We start from the raw sequence: 13,370 nt of genomic DNA on the forward strand, positions 1-13,370 counted from the left end.
ACTCCAGGATGGCACCCTGGGCCAAAGGCAGGCGCCAAACTGCTGAGCCACCCAGGAATCCATATTTTCTATATTTTCTTGAGTAGGTTTGGTAAATTTTATGTTTTTAGGAATTTGTCAATTTCATCTAAGTTATCTAGTTTGCTGATATAAAACTTCATAATATTCTTACATAATATTTTTTTTCTGTAATATTGTTAGTCATGTGCCCACTTTTCTGATTTTAGTGCTTTGAATCTTCTTTTTTTCTTAATCCATCTAAGATTAGTCAATTTTGTCAATCTTTGAAAGGAACAAACATTTTGTTTTACAGAATTTATTGTATTCTTACTCTCTGTTTTGTTTCTCTGTCCTAATCTTTATTATCATTTTCCTTCTGCTACTTAGGGTAAATTTGCTCCTCTTTTTCTAGTGTCTTTATATATAAAACGATATCATTGTGTTGTGTTCTATCTTCCTTTTAAATATGAACATTTACAGTGATAAATTTCAAATTTTAAGCAAAATAAACAATATATTATAAAACAACCAATAGGCCAAAGATAAAATTCAGAAAATGCTCAGAGTTAGAACTGATAAATGAATTCATCAACATGACACATGAAAAGATGCTCAATGTCACTGATCATCAGGGAAATTCATATCAAAACTACGAGACAGGGATCCCTGGGTGGCGCAGCGGTTTGGCGCCTGCCTTTGGCCCAGGGCGCGATCCTGGAGACCCAGGATCGAGTCCCGCGTCGGGCTCCCAGTGCATGGAGCCTGCTTCTCCCTCTGCCTGTGTCTCTGCCTCTCTCTCTCTCTCTCTTACTGTGTCCCTATCATAAGTAAATAAAAATTAAAAAAAAAAAAACTACGAGACATTATCTCACATCTGTCTGAATGTCTAAAATCAAGAACACAAGAAACAATAGGTGAGGATGTGAAGATAAGGGGAACCTCTTGTATTTTGGTGAGAATACAAACCTGTGGAGCCAGTTGTGTTCCCTCAAAAAGTTAAAAATGAAACTGCCTACGATCAAGCAATTGCACTACTAGGTATTTGCCCAAAGGATACAAAAATACTGATTCAAAGGGACACAATGCACCCTGATGCTTCCAGCAGCATTGTTTATAACAGCCCAAGTGTTCATTGACTCATGAATGGATAAAGAAGTGGCATATATATTCACATTCATATTCATATTTATGTATTTCTCAGTTATAGAAAAAGAATGAAATCTTGCCAGTTGCAATGCCCTGGATGGAGCTAGAGAGTATTATGCTAAGTGAGATAAGTCAGAGAAAGACAAATACCATATAATTTCACTCATATGTGGAATTTAAGAAACAAAACAAACAAGCTAAAGGGAAAAAAGGGAGAGAGGTAGGTAAATCAAGAAACAAACTCTTAACTATAGAGAACAAAGTGATGGTTATCAGAGGTGGGTGAGGAGGATGGGTAAAATACAGAATAAATATTAGGGAGTGCACTTGTCATGTTGTGCACTGGATGATGTATGGAAGTGTTGGGTTACTGTGTTGTATACCTGAAACTAATACTACACTCTATATTAACTAACTGGAATTTAAATAAAAACTTAATAAATAAATTGAACAACACATTTCTTTTTAAAAAATTTTAATTTATTTTAGAGAAAGCATGAGCTTTTACTTTTATTAATTGGCACAGAACATATGATACTCTGTCTTCATAAAAATTGAATTCTGTTCCTTGACAGTTCTGTTCTTTAAGAACCTGGATGATCCCTCGTATAGCTACGTAGTTGCCAATTCTGCAGGAAGACTCCCTGAAACTTGATAGCTTAGCCCTCAGTCTCAATTACCTTTACTATTTATATTCATAATTAAATTATTTGTCTATAGGATGTACTGGACTTGGTTTGAAGATCTAAGAGAGACTGAAAGACAATGATTTCCAGTGACATAATTTGGGGGATTTTCTTTATCTTTCAAACTTGTATTGGTTTCATGGGGAATTCTTTGTTATTTACATTATATATGTACACATGTTTAATTTTTCCTCATAAGAAGAAGCCTGTAGATATGATTCTTGCCCACTTAACTTTGGCTAATGCTCCGACGCTCATATTCAGAGGGATTCCAAATATAATTACATCTTTTGGAATTAGAGTGGAGATGGGCGATACTGGATGTAAAACAGTGCTCTATATTCAGAGAGTTACCCGGAGCATTTCTCTGTGCACAACCGCCCTCCAGAGTACATTTCAGGCAGTGACTATTACTCCAAGTAGTCATAAATGGGCCTGGCTCAAATACAAAATCCCTGCATTCCTTCAACCCTCCTTACTTTTCTTCTGGATGATCAACATGGCCATCTATTCTGTGGTCCTTTTACGAACTGTGGCCAACAGGAATATCACCGATGATAGACTTGGGTATCAGATTGCTTATTGTAAAAGCAGTGCACATGATGGCCAGATATCATCAATATTTCTAAGTACGGTATTCCTTCGAGATTTGTCCTTTCTCTCTCTGATGACATGTAGTAGCATCTACATGGTGAATATCCTTTACAGACATCACAGAGCAGCTCAGAATGTTCGCAGTACCATCCAGTCTTCACGCTCTCCTGAAAACAAGGCTACTCACGTCATTCTCATACTGGTGAGCTGCTTTGTTTTCTTTTACTGGACCAACACCTTTCTTACTGTTTATTTAGTTTATACAAGTAAGAAAAAGGAGCAACTGGAGAAATTTAATAACTTTTTTTCATCATGTTACCCAACTATCTGTTCTTTCTTTCTAATTAAAAATGAAAATAGAATAAATTTCATGAAACCCCCAAAAAGATTTTTCTCTTCTTAAAGAAAATTCATTGATCATAGAACACTCTTTAGCATTCTTCTGCACCACAGGAGTCATTTGTATGAATATAGATTAACATGCTTATCGATGACATGAGTTACATTTATCGTCCCCATTGAACTGAGTTAACAATCCAAAGAACTGTAATTAAATTATTGTTTTCAAATGTTTACAAATTATTGTTTAAAATGTTTAAAAAACATTTTAAAGATTAAATGTAAGGTTTAGATTATGATACCATGTATATAAGTTTTAAACTTTATAAAATAGCAACAGGTATGTAATGTAGAATGTTTTATAATATTGGAAACATCATACAATTATAGAAATCAATAAACCTACAAAAGGGTAGTGGTTACTTTTTTTGTGTAAGGTAACCTTAGCTCTAAGCAAAGTGATGAAATGTGTGTGCTTATTAAATTGTGCTCTATACTTTGTGTGTCAGAAATATGTCATATTTAATTTTAAAAGTAGAATTATTAATATTCTCATATAAATTCAGAAATGTGTTCAAATTTGCAATAATTTTTTACCTACATTTAAGATGAAGAAGAAACACTAAGAAATATACAAGATCTCAAAACACCAGAAATATTATTGTCCTGAGAACTGTTGAACATATAGATGACTTGAGGTTTGAATTGAAGAGTGAAAGAAGAAGGGGGCAGGGGCACCTGGGTGACTCAGTTGGTGAAGCATCTGCCTTCGGCTCAGGATATGAACGCAGGGTCCTGGGACTGAGCCCTGCATGGAAAGCCTGTGTGCTCAGTGGAAAGCCTGCTTCTCCCTCTCCCTCTCCCTCTGCCTCCCACTCTGTCCACTTGTGCTCCCTGTTTCAAGTAAACAAATAAAATCTTAAAAAAAAAAAGAAAGAAGGGGGCAAAAAGGCCAACACCCAAGAACTAGGTATCTCCCACACCAGAGAAAGTAAGGCAGCTTGTCACAATTACAGCTTATTACAAAGGGCTGCATGCTCAGCTTATGGCGTAGTAGGATAATGCAGGTCAGATGGTTCTGGTATGTAGTTAGGAAATAAGGTATAGATTCAGGTTTGGGCTTAGGGTCAAAGTCTGGGGTTAGGGGTTTGGGGTCGGGGTCAGGGTCAGAGTTAAGTTTAAACATAACTGGCTCTCTTCCTCTCCTCCATCTGCCTGGGCCCCCAGGGTGGACAGGACTTGCCCAGGGTCACATGTGAGTCCAGACTTGAGCTGAAGCATTGGTTTTCTGCCCTTTGGTCCTCTAATAGAGGCTCTAATAGAAGAATGAAGTGTTTACCTGGTCACTTACTGTTTCAAATCCAACCCAACCCCAGTCAAGGCTTGTGGAGGGTGTCAGAGGTTATGTATTGTTCTTTCCACTGCCCCACCTGGGAAGAGTGCTCCTGGCCCCATTCTGCCCAGGCGGCTCCAGGGACCAGCACAGCCCTGACTGGTGAGGGCACTCGGGGGACACGCATGGATTCATACAGGACTGTGTGCACGGGCCCAGCCGGCCCCATGTGCACCCTTCTCGCAGGCTGGTGTGGCCTTCCTGGCACCCTTCACTTGGATGCACCGCAGTTTGCTTATGGGTTCATGTACTGAAGGACATCCTGATCTCTTTAAGGTTTTAGCTACGATGAATAGAGCTACTGCGCATACTCGCATGCTAGTTTTTGCGTGGAAACAGTTTTTTCAAAACAATTGTCTAAATACTAGAAGTATGAATGTTGGGCCCTCAGGAGAGATTTATTTAGCCTTGGAAAAAACTGCTAAACTGTCTTCCAAAGCAACCGTATGCACATCCCCAGCATGAAGGAGCATTCCTGTCATATACAACCCTCCAGCAACTGGGATCCTTTTTTTTGGACTTTAGCATCTCTAAATGGTGTGTAGCACTATCTCGCTGCTGTTCTCATTGGTAACTTCCTAATGATAGAGGATGTAGACCATATTTTTTCAGGCTTGTTTTGGTTTGTTAACACAGTATAACATAGTTTCAGTGTACCACATAGTGATTCAACCATTGGCTACAATGCCTGGTACTCGTCACAGGTGCCCTCCGTCATCCCCATCCCATTTCCCTATCCACCCCCCCCCCCCATTCCTCTGGTATTTATTACTTTATTCTGTATGGTTAAATGTGTTTCTTGGTTTGCTTCTCTCATCTCCCCCCGCCCCCCGCCCCTTTGCAGTTTGATTGGTTTCTTAAAATCCACACGTGAACGCAATCGTATGGTATTTGTCTTTCTCTGACTGACTTAGTTCATTTAGCATCAGTCCTTTCCGGTTCTCCCACATCGTTGTCAATGGCTTCATTCCATCCCTTCTGATGACCGAGTGACGTCGCAGTGACTGTATTTCCCCCATCGTCTGTGCCCACTCATCTGTCGGTGGACGCCTGGGCCCGGTCCGCTGTTCGGCTGCTGTTGATGACGCTGCTGCAGACACTGGGCTGCACGTCCCCCTTAGGATCTGTACTTCTGTATCCTCGGGGCAAGTACCTTGCTGCGCAATTCCAGGATCGTAGGGTCGCTCTACTTTTAACTTCTTGAGGTCCCTCCGCACCGTTCTCCACAGTGGCCGCACCTGTTCGCATTCCCACCAGGAGTGCAAGGGGGCTCCCCCTTCTCCCCAGCCTCACCAACACCTGTTGTTTCTCGTGTTGTGAATTTTAGCCATTCTGACGGCTGTCAGGTGACATCTCATTGTGGTTTGGGTCTGCATTTCCCTGGTGATGGGTGATGCTGAGTGACTTTCCGTGTGTCTGGTGGCCATCTGGATGTCCTGTCAGAGACAATGTCCATTCATGTTTTCTGCCCATTTTCGGTTGGTAATTTGTGTTTAGGATGCTGAGATTTATATTTGCTTTATCTATTTTGGACACTAACTCTTTATTGGATGCGTCGTTTACAAATATCTCCTCTCATTTTGTACGTTGCCTTTTCACTACGGTTGTTTCCTCCACTGTGCGGAACCTTTTCAACTTGATGAAGTCCCAATAGTTTATTTTTGCTTTTGTTTCCCTCGCCTCAGAGGCGTGTCTTGAAAGAAGATCCAATGGCCCATGTCCAAGACATTGCTGCCTATCTTTTCTTCTTTTTATGGTTTTAGGTCTCACATTTAGGTCCCTAATCCATTTTGAATCTATTTTTTACATACATGGTGTAAGAAAGTGGTCCTGTTTCATTCTTCTGCACGTGACTGCCTAGTTTTCCCAACACCGTTTGTTGAAGAGACTTTTTGCTGTTGGATATTCTTTCCTGCTTTGTTGAAGATTAATTGATCATAGAGTTACAGGTGTGTGTCTTGTTCCGGTTTTCCATTCTATTCTATTGATCTAAGGCTCTCTTTCTTGTGCCCGCACCATACTCTTTGGATCGCTAGAGCTCGGTGATATAACTTGAAATCTGGAACCCCAGCTTTGGTTTTTTTTTTTTTTTTTTTTGGTTTTGTTTCAACACTGCTTTGGCTATTTTCAATCTTCCGTGGTTTGTTTTTGTTTTGTTAAAGATTTTATTTATTTATTCATGAGAATACACAGAGAAGGGACAGAGAGAGAGAGAGAGAGAGAGAGAGAGGGAGAGAGAGAGAGAGAGGGGCAGAGATCCAGGGCAGCCCATCTTCCGTGGTTCTATACAAATTTTAGGATCATTTGTTCCAGTTCTGTGAAAAATACCATTGCTGTGTTGATGGGGATCACATTAAATGTATAGATTGCTTTGAGCATAATGTGAGAAGAATGGATATTAACTCTTCTTTAGATATCCGGTAGAATTGCCCCGGGAAGGCCATCTGGTCCTGGACTTTGTTTCTTGGGAGATTTTTGGTTGCTGATTCAATTTCTTTGCTGGTTATCTGTCTGTTCCAGTTTCTTATTTCTTCCTTTTTCATTTCTGCTATGTTATCCAATTCTAGGAATTGATCTATTTCTTCCAGGTTCTAAGTTGTTGGCATATAATTTTTCATAATGTTCTCTTATAATCGTTGGTATTTCTGTGGTGTTTGTTGTTATTTCTCTTCTCATTTGTGATTTTATTTGGGTCCTCTTTCCTTTTTTTAAAAAAGATTGTATTTATTTTTTCATGAAAGACACAGAGAGAGGAAGAGACACATGCAGAGAGAAAATCAGGCTCCATGTGGGGAGCCTGATGTGGGACTCAATCCCCTAGGACCCCGGGATCCTGACTGGAGCCAAAGCAATTGCTCAACCACCGAGGCACCCAGGTGCCTTGCTGATTCAATTCCTTTGCTAGTTATGGGTCTGTTCACATTTTCTATTTCTTCCTATTTCAGTTTTGCTCGTTTGCACATTTCTAGGGATTTGTCCATTTCTTCCAGGTCTCCCAGTTTGTTAGCATATAATCTTTCATAGTATTCCCTTATAATTGTCTTATTTTTCTGGTGTTGATTGTGATCTCTCCTCTCTCATTTGTGATTTTATTTAGAGAAGGTCCCTTCTCTTTTCTTGTTGATGAGGCTGGCTAGGGCTTGATCCATTTTATTAAGTATTTGAAGAACCGGCTCTTAGTTTCGCTGTTCCATTCTACTGTTTTGTTGTTTCTGTATTGTCTATTTCTGCTCTCATCTTTATTATTTCCCTTCTGCTGCAGGCTTTAGGCTTTGTTGCTGTCCTTTTTCAGCTCAAAGTACAATGAAAGTAAACAAAAGTAATATATAAGGTATATACATAAAAACTAAAATCAAGCAATTAATAAAAAAGAATTGAAGAAAAGAAATGAAAATAAAGCAAGCCCAAAGTACAGAGGAAGCTCGACCCCGCTCTCCTTCCGGAGCTGGAGCTCTGCGGCCTCTGCGGTACCTCAATCTGGCAGCAGCCAGAGGTCCAGTCGGGGTCTGGAGGCGGGGCCGCCGCACTGACTTCAGGTGCGCACCTGCCTCGGGGACGATGCACCTGCGGATCAGAGGCAGGGTCTGGCCTCCCGCGGGCAGCGCCATGCTACTCCTCGAGCCTCGGCGCTGATGTCAGGTGCGCACCTGCCTCGGGGGCGATGCACCTGCCTCCGGAGCAATGCACCTGCGGGTCAGAGGCGGGGTCTGCCTCCCACGGACAGTGCTGTACTGCCCCCGAGCCTGAGAGCGGGATGTGGGTGGGGGCGCCAAGTCCCCTGGGCCGGGGGCTGAGCATCCGCGCCCCGGTCTGCAGGGGCCTCCACAGAGGAGCCCCCGGGCCCCGGGCCTCCACCGCTTCTACAGACCCTGATATTAACCCTGCCTGTCTGAGTTTTGTTTTTTTGTTTTTTTTCTTTTTATCTCAGACAAGTGACTGAGTTTCACACCTCCAAGTTTTAGGGGCTGCCCTGGGGGAGACCTGTGCTCCTCCCGCCCAGGAGGGTCTCCTCCCACTTCTGGCCTTTGCTAGCCCAGCCCAGGGATTCGGCCCCGTGACCGCACAGGGGTTTGCAATTTGTGGCCACACAGGGCAGACAGCTGGCCCTAGTCCCGCGGCTCTCGGCCGGGGTCCCCGCTCCTGGGCCTGGGAACCGTTGGCGCCACCGTCCCTGGGACCCCGGGGACCCTGAGCCCACCCTGTCGCTCCAGGGGCCGCCCCCCACTTCGCCTCCCGAGCACGGTCGAGGCCGGCGTGTCCCCCCCTCTAGCAGACTTCTGGAAGTTCTGACTTTGTGCTCTGCTGCTTCTAATAGTGTGCGTAGACCCGTCAGCTGGCTCCCTGCCCCTGTGGGATCCGGGGCTGTGTCTCCCCCAGACCGACTGACTGATTTTCTTTTTAAGATTTTATTTTTCTGTCATCTCTACACCCACATGGGGCTTGAACTCTCCGCCCCAAGAACAAGAGTCGCGTGTTCTTACCAACCACCCCAACCACCCCGAGAGCGGCCAGGCTCCCTTTGATTGATTGACAGGGAGTAACTGAAGCCGACGTGCTGCCTGTGTCGTGTCAGGGCAGAAACTGAGCCCCGGCGTCGAGGTGCGGTGGAGTCATTGGGACCTTGGTCGATGTTAAAGAAAGCGGAGCCTCCCCGGGAGCCCCGGGAGCCCAGGGAGCGGGGCCCACACACGTGACAAGTTGGCCGTTTCCTTGACCAGGAGTCATTGGGCTGGCTGCCGATTTATTTGAGTTGCTATTCGACGGCGAAGGTCGTTCTAGGATGGGGACACAGCGAGAACGTTCCGGGTTCTTGCGGGTTCGGAGGTAGCTAAAGCTCCCCCGTCGTGGACTCGATGTCCCAGCTGGGTGCAGAGATAGGCGAGCCAGCAAAGAGATGAGAAACATGGCCCTGGGGTGCCTGGCCGGCCTGGTCGGGGGACCTTGATGTCAGGACTGTGAGCTGGAACTCCGTGTTGGGTGTAGAGAGGACATAAACGTAAAACCTTTAACAAATAATAAATGGATGAACTAAGACAGCGTGACGTGGAAGGGGAGTGCTCGCTTCAGGACAAACCTCAGAGCGGACCATGTCTAGCCTGCGACCTGTTCTTGATGGCCCCGCTCGCTCTCCCGGGCCCAGATGACGGGGTCCCCCACGAGGGACGGTCCCGCCCGAGTGGGAGTGGGCCTCCTTCCCCGTAAGGCCCGTGCCTCCCCTCGTTCTGCAGGACAGAAGAGCCGGGAAGGCACGAGCTCGGGGGGATCAGCATAAACCTCGGCGATGGTCCTTCCCGATCCCGGGAGCCAGAGCTCGGCCTCCTTTTGGGACCCGACGTCCTAAAGAAGCCCGTGTGGTCAGTGGCTCGGATGCAGGGCGGAGGCCGACGGAGAATCAGGAAGAGCAAAATGGGGCGGGGGGGGAGGGGAACCAGAAGCTGAAGGAGAGGGGGACAGCTGTCAGCATCGGGAGCCTTCGCGGGGACCCGGCGTCCTTTCCCAGGAGGGGCCCCCCTCTGTAGGGTGCTTCCCGCCGCCCCGCGCTCCCCGTGGGCACCCGCAGGCGCATCCCCGGGCCTCCAGCGCCTCTGCAGCCGTGGTCTGGAGCGTCCTCCGTGTGTCCTACCGGGGACCCCAGCGTCACGTCTGTAACCGTCCGGCTGCTGTCTGACAACAGTCGGGGGATTCCGACGTTTGTTGGGTTTGGGGTGTGTGCCTGTCTGTCGCCGTGCCGCGATCTGATCCTCGGGCCGCGTCCTCGGGCCGCGTCGTCCTGACGCCGAAACGGTTGAAACACCATCATTTCCGGTGCTGGCGCTGGGCGGCTAGCTGGGTTCTCCCGGCCGACCCGGGCCCCCTCGTGCCGTCCCGTGCCGTCCCGTGCCGTCCCGTCCCGCCGGGGGGTCAGCTGAGCTGGAAGGTCCGGCTCGGCCACATTCCCGTGGGTGGCAGCGGGTCCCCGCCGAGCGCCGGCCGCTTCTCTTCTCCCCGATGCCTCTCCAGCGGGGAGCCAGACCTCGAGGCCGCCCTGGGGGGAGCTCCTGAGGGGCCGGCTGCCCGTGGGGGGAGCCCTGGGGCTGCCTGTGTGTGTGTGTGTGGGAGTCGGGGTGGGGACGGGGCCGGGGTCCCTCGGTCCCCTGCGCTGCCTGCCCCCAGGCCGAGCCCCGCGCTCACCCAGCCCCTACTCTCCAGGGCGTGCAGGGTGCCCTCCACACTCTGGTGCGAGGGATCCAGCAGCACCGGGTGTGCACGCTGAGCCCGCCCGGTGAGGGTGGCCCAGGTGTGAGAGCTGCAAGGGCCTGCTGTCCTGACGTCCGCTCCGGGGCCACGCTGACCGCCCCGCGGGCCCTCTGTGCCCCAGGCGCACAGGCCCGGGGCGGGGAGGGGAGGAAGCGCCCCGGAGCCCGGGCAGCCCAGGCCCCCTGGACAGAGGGGGCACAGACCTCCCAGGGCGCTTAGCACAGACCCTGGTGACCTGAGGCTCCCCGGCTGTCACTCTGTCCCAGGCCCGTCCTGGCCGCGGGCGCAGGCTGAGTCGCAGTAGAGTCTGCGGGGTCCTGACCCTGGCGTCTGGCCGCCCCGGGAAGGCACGTGGGGACGTCAGCCGTGTGTGCCTGGCGGCGCCCCCGCAGGGGCTGGTCGGGGCCTGGGCGGCGCCCCCTCCTCCTCTCTGGGGGTGTCTCCGCACCCCGTGCACAGAGCTCCGGGAGACGCAGAAACGAGCCGGCCGTGCCCTCTCACACAACAACACTTTATTGAACTTGCAACAGCAAACAGGGGCTCAGAGCCAAGGGTGCGCGCCTTCCCCTGGGAGACCTTCCTGTCCTTAGAGGAAAGCGGGAATCCCACAGGGGTGCGGGTGCTGGAGTCGTCCCCCGCCTGGGAGCCTGTGCGGACTCGACTCCGGGTGGGGGCGCGTGTCCTGAGGTCGGGGCGGTGAGAGGCGGTTCTGGGGGCGGCAGGGCTGACGTGGACCTGCGGCCCATGGGCTCCTGCGCTGGGTCCCCGCAGGGCAGCTGGACCCCGGCCTCGGGCCCCCTGGGGCCGGGTGACTGACTGCTGGAGCCCCAGCGCGTGGAGGAGCCTGCCTCCTGGTGTGGGTGTGGGTGTGGGTGTGGGTGTGGGTGGGGGTGTGGGTGGGGCCCACGGGCCTGCCCCCGCTGCCCTGCCCTGGGGTGTCCCGGGATCCCCAGGGCTGCCCTAGGTCAGCGACCTGGGTCTGTGGGGCACGCCCAGGGCCCAGGAGGCCACATCCTGCTGTGAGAGGGCTCGCTCGGCCCGGGGCCAGAACGCAGGCCTGGCCAGGGCCCCGGGGCGCTGGATCCCATTAGCGCTGGGCCTGGGGCAGGCGCTCGAGTCGCCCCTGCCCCCACAGAGCCCGGGGCCAGGCCAGCCCAGGTCCCTCTGGGTCAGGGGCTGGTGTCCCGTGCGGGCGGTGCCGCCCTCCGGGAGGCACAGCGAGACGAGGCAGGGCACGGTGACGGCGGGCCGGAGCCTCCGGGCCCCCGCCCTCACCGCCACGCTCTGCCCCCGAGGCCCGCGAGCATCGAGCTGCCCCGTGGACGCGGGGGGCAGAGGGTCCCGGGCCTGTGCGGGGCCTCGGGGCAGCGGGCTCAGCGCCGCCCTGGCTCTGCCCTGGCTGTGCCCGTCACTGCCCAGCGAGGGGCACGAGCTGCAGTGGCCGCGGGGCAGGAAGGGTGTCCTGGGCCCGACAGCGTCATCCCTAGGGGGCTGGGGGCACCGCGTGATGGGAGTCCCGGGGGTGCTCCAGGGCCCGGTCCGTCGCGGGGCCTCTGGGGTGGCCCAGGCAGGTGCCAAATGGAAGGAGACCCCGTTTTCTGTCTTGAAGCCCGCCGTGTCCCGGGGCCGCCTGCCTGCACCGCCTTGTTGCCCCGGGAGGGTGGGGAGGGAGTTCCACCGCCGGGGCTGGGGGGCAAGTTGGACGATGGCCTGGCCGGGAGGGGGTCCGGGCGGCTCAGGCCGGGCGGCTGGGCCCGGGGAGGCCGGCTCCTCCACCCTGGGCGGTGGCTCAGAGGCCGGAGAAGGGAGGAGAGGCCCGGGCGCCGGGGACACTGGCTCCAGGCCCAGGGGCCTCGTGGGGAACTCCTCAGGTCCCGCTGGAAAGAGGCCGACGGGGTCAGCGTCTCCAGCAGGCTGTGTGTCCCCCGCTGGGGGCCCCGGGGGTCCTCACGGCTCCCGCGTGACCCCCCCCCCCCCGGCCTGACCCTGTGCTCAGCCCCCCACACTGCCGCCCGGGCCCTGCAGTGGGTACCCGCCCGCCCAGCCCTGGCCTGGGGTCCCCGAGGCTGGCGCAGAAGAGGAGAGCCCCAGAGATGAGGACGGGGGCCCCGGGGGCTCTGTCCCCTGTGGGCGGCCCCAGCAGGCCGAGTCGGGAGGGGCCGGGGCCCTGAGCCCACCTGGCGGGGGCAGGTCGCACCGCATCCTGCGGAGCTGGGTCATGGAGGCCCGAAGGTGTCTCAGCACGGCCTCGTCCTCCAGGGCCCAGGGCTGGGCCAGAGAGTCCTGGAGGAACTCCCGGAGCCCTTCCAGGGGCAGCTTCAGGAGGCGCTCTGGGCGGTGGGCGAGAGTCAGACCCAGAGGGCCCCGCCCTGGGGCCCCCGGGGCCCCCAGGCCAGCGGCTGGGGTCCCGCTGTGCCCAGGAGCACCGCGGGCAGTGCGCTGGCCGGGGTGGCCCCTGCCCGCTGCTCCACTCGGGGAGCCCCGCTGCACCCGCCTGCCCCGCCGTCCCCCCGCCCCAGGTCTGGGTGCTGCTCAGAGCCCAGGGTCACCGCCCCTGCCCCCCGCCCCCGGCACACCTGGGCTCCCGGGGGCTCACTTACTCCTGTGCACCTTGAGGATGGTATAGGCCATGGCCGTGAGCACCCTCTCCCCATCCAACACGTAGGCATCCCACAGCTTCAGGGTGAGCGAGAAGGGGGTCTAGGGGGACGGCGGGGTGGGAGGAGCGGCCTGAGCAGGGCCCCTGGGGGGCTCGGCTGGGGCTAGGCTAGGCCTGCCATCTGGCCCCCGGCTGCCTGCAACAAGGCCCCGCAGCGCCCCCCCCCCCGCCCCCCGCCCCCCCGCCCCCCGCCCCCCGCCTCCCCGTGCGTGCCCTCCTCCCAGGGAGATCAGGGACTCCCGGCCGCTCCGGGTTCCGACCCCGGCCAGCACCTCCCGCACCCCTGGGGGCACAGACTCTGCCCGCACTTGACGAC

General features: G+C 53.0%; 2 protein-coding genes across 2 annotated transcripts in view; one reads left to right on the plus strand and one right to left on the minus strand.

Moving 5' to 3' along the window:
- Positions 1–1,686: 1,686 nt before the first annotated feature.
- LOC140597358 (vomeronasal type-1 receptor 1-like) lies at positions 1,687–2,962 on the plus strand. The gene has a single exon (XM_072745601.1). The coding sequence runs from the start codon at positions 1,912–1,914 to the stop codon at positions 2,827–2,829; it is 918 nt and encodes a 305-aa protein (XP_072601702.1). The 5' UTR covers positions 1,687–1,911; the 3' UTR covers positions 2,830–2,962.
- Positions 2,963–7,767: 4,805 nt separating this feature from the next.
- Positions 7,768–13,370, minus strand: part of LOC140597355 (uncharacterized) — a 41,596-nt gene continuing 35,993 nt past the window's right edge. Inside the window, exons 10-13 of the mRNA XM_072745598.1 lie at positions 12,996–13,095; positions 12,573–12,725; positions 11,897–12,272; positions 7,768–7,825 (exon numbers count right to left, since the gene is read on the minus strand). Coding sequence (XP_072601699.1) covers positions 7,768–7,825; positions 11,897–12,272; positions 12,573–12,725; positions 12,996–13,095 — 687 coding nt within the window. The remainder of the gene's footprint in view (positions 7,826–11,896; positions 12,273–12,572; positions 12,726–12,995; positions 13,096–13,370) is intronic.

The sequence above is a fragment of the Vulpes vulpes genome, unplaced genomic scaffold (genome assembly GCF_048418805.1).
Source record: "Vulpes vulpes isolate BD-2025 unplaced genomic scaffold, VulVul3 u000000710, whole genome shotgun sequence".
NCBI lineage: Eukaryota > Metazoa > Chordata > Mammalia > Carnivora > Canidae > Vulpes > Vulpes vulpes.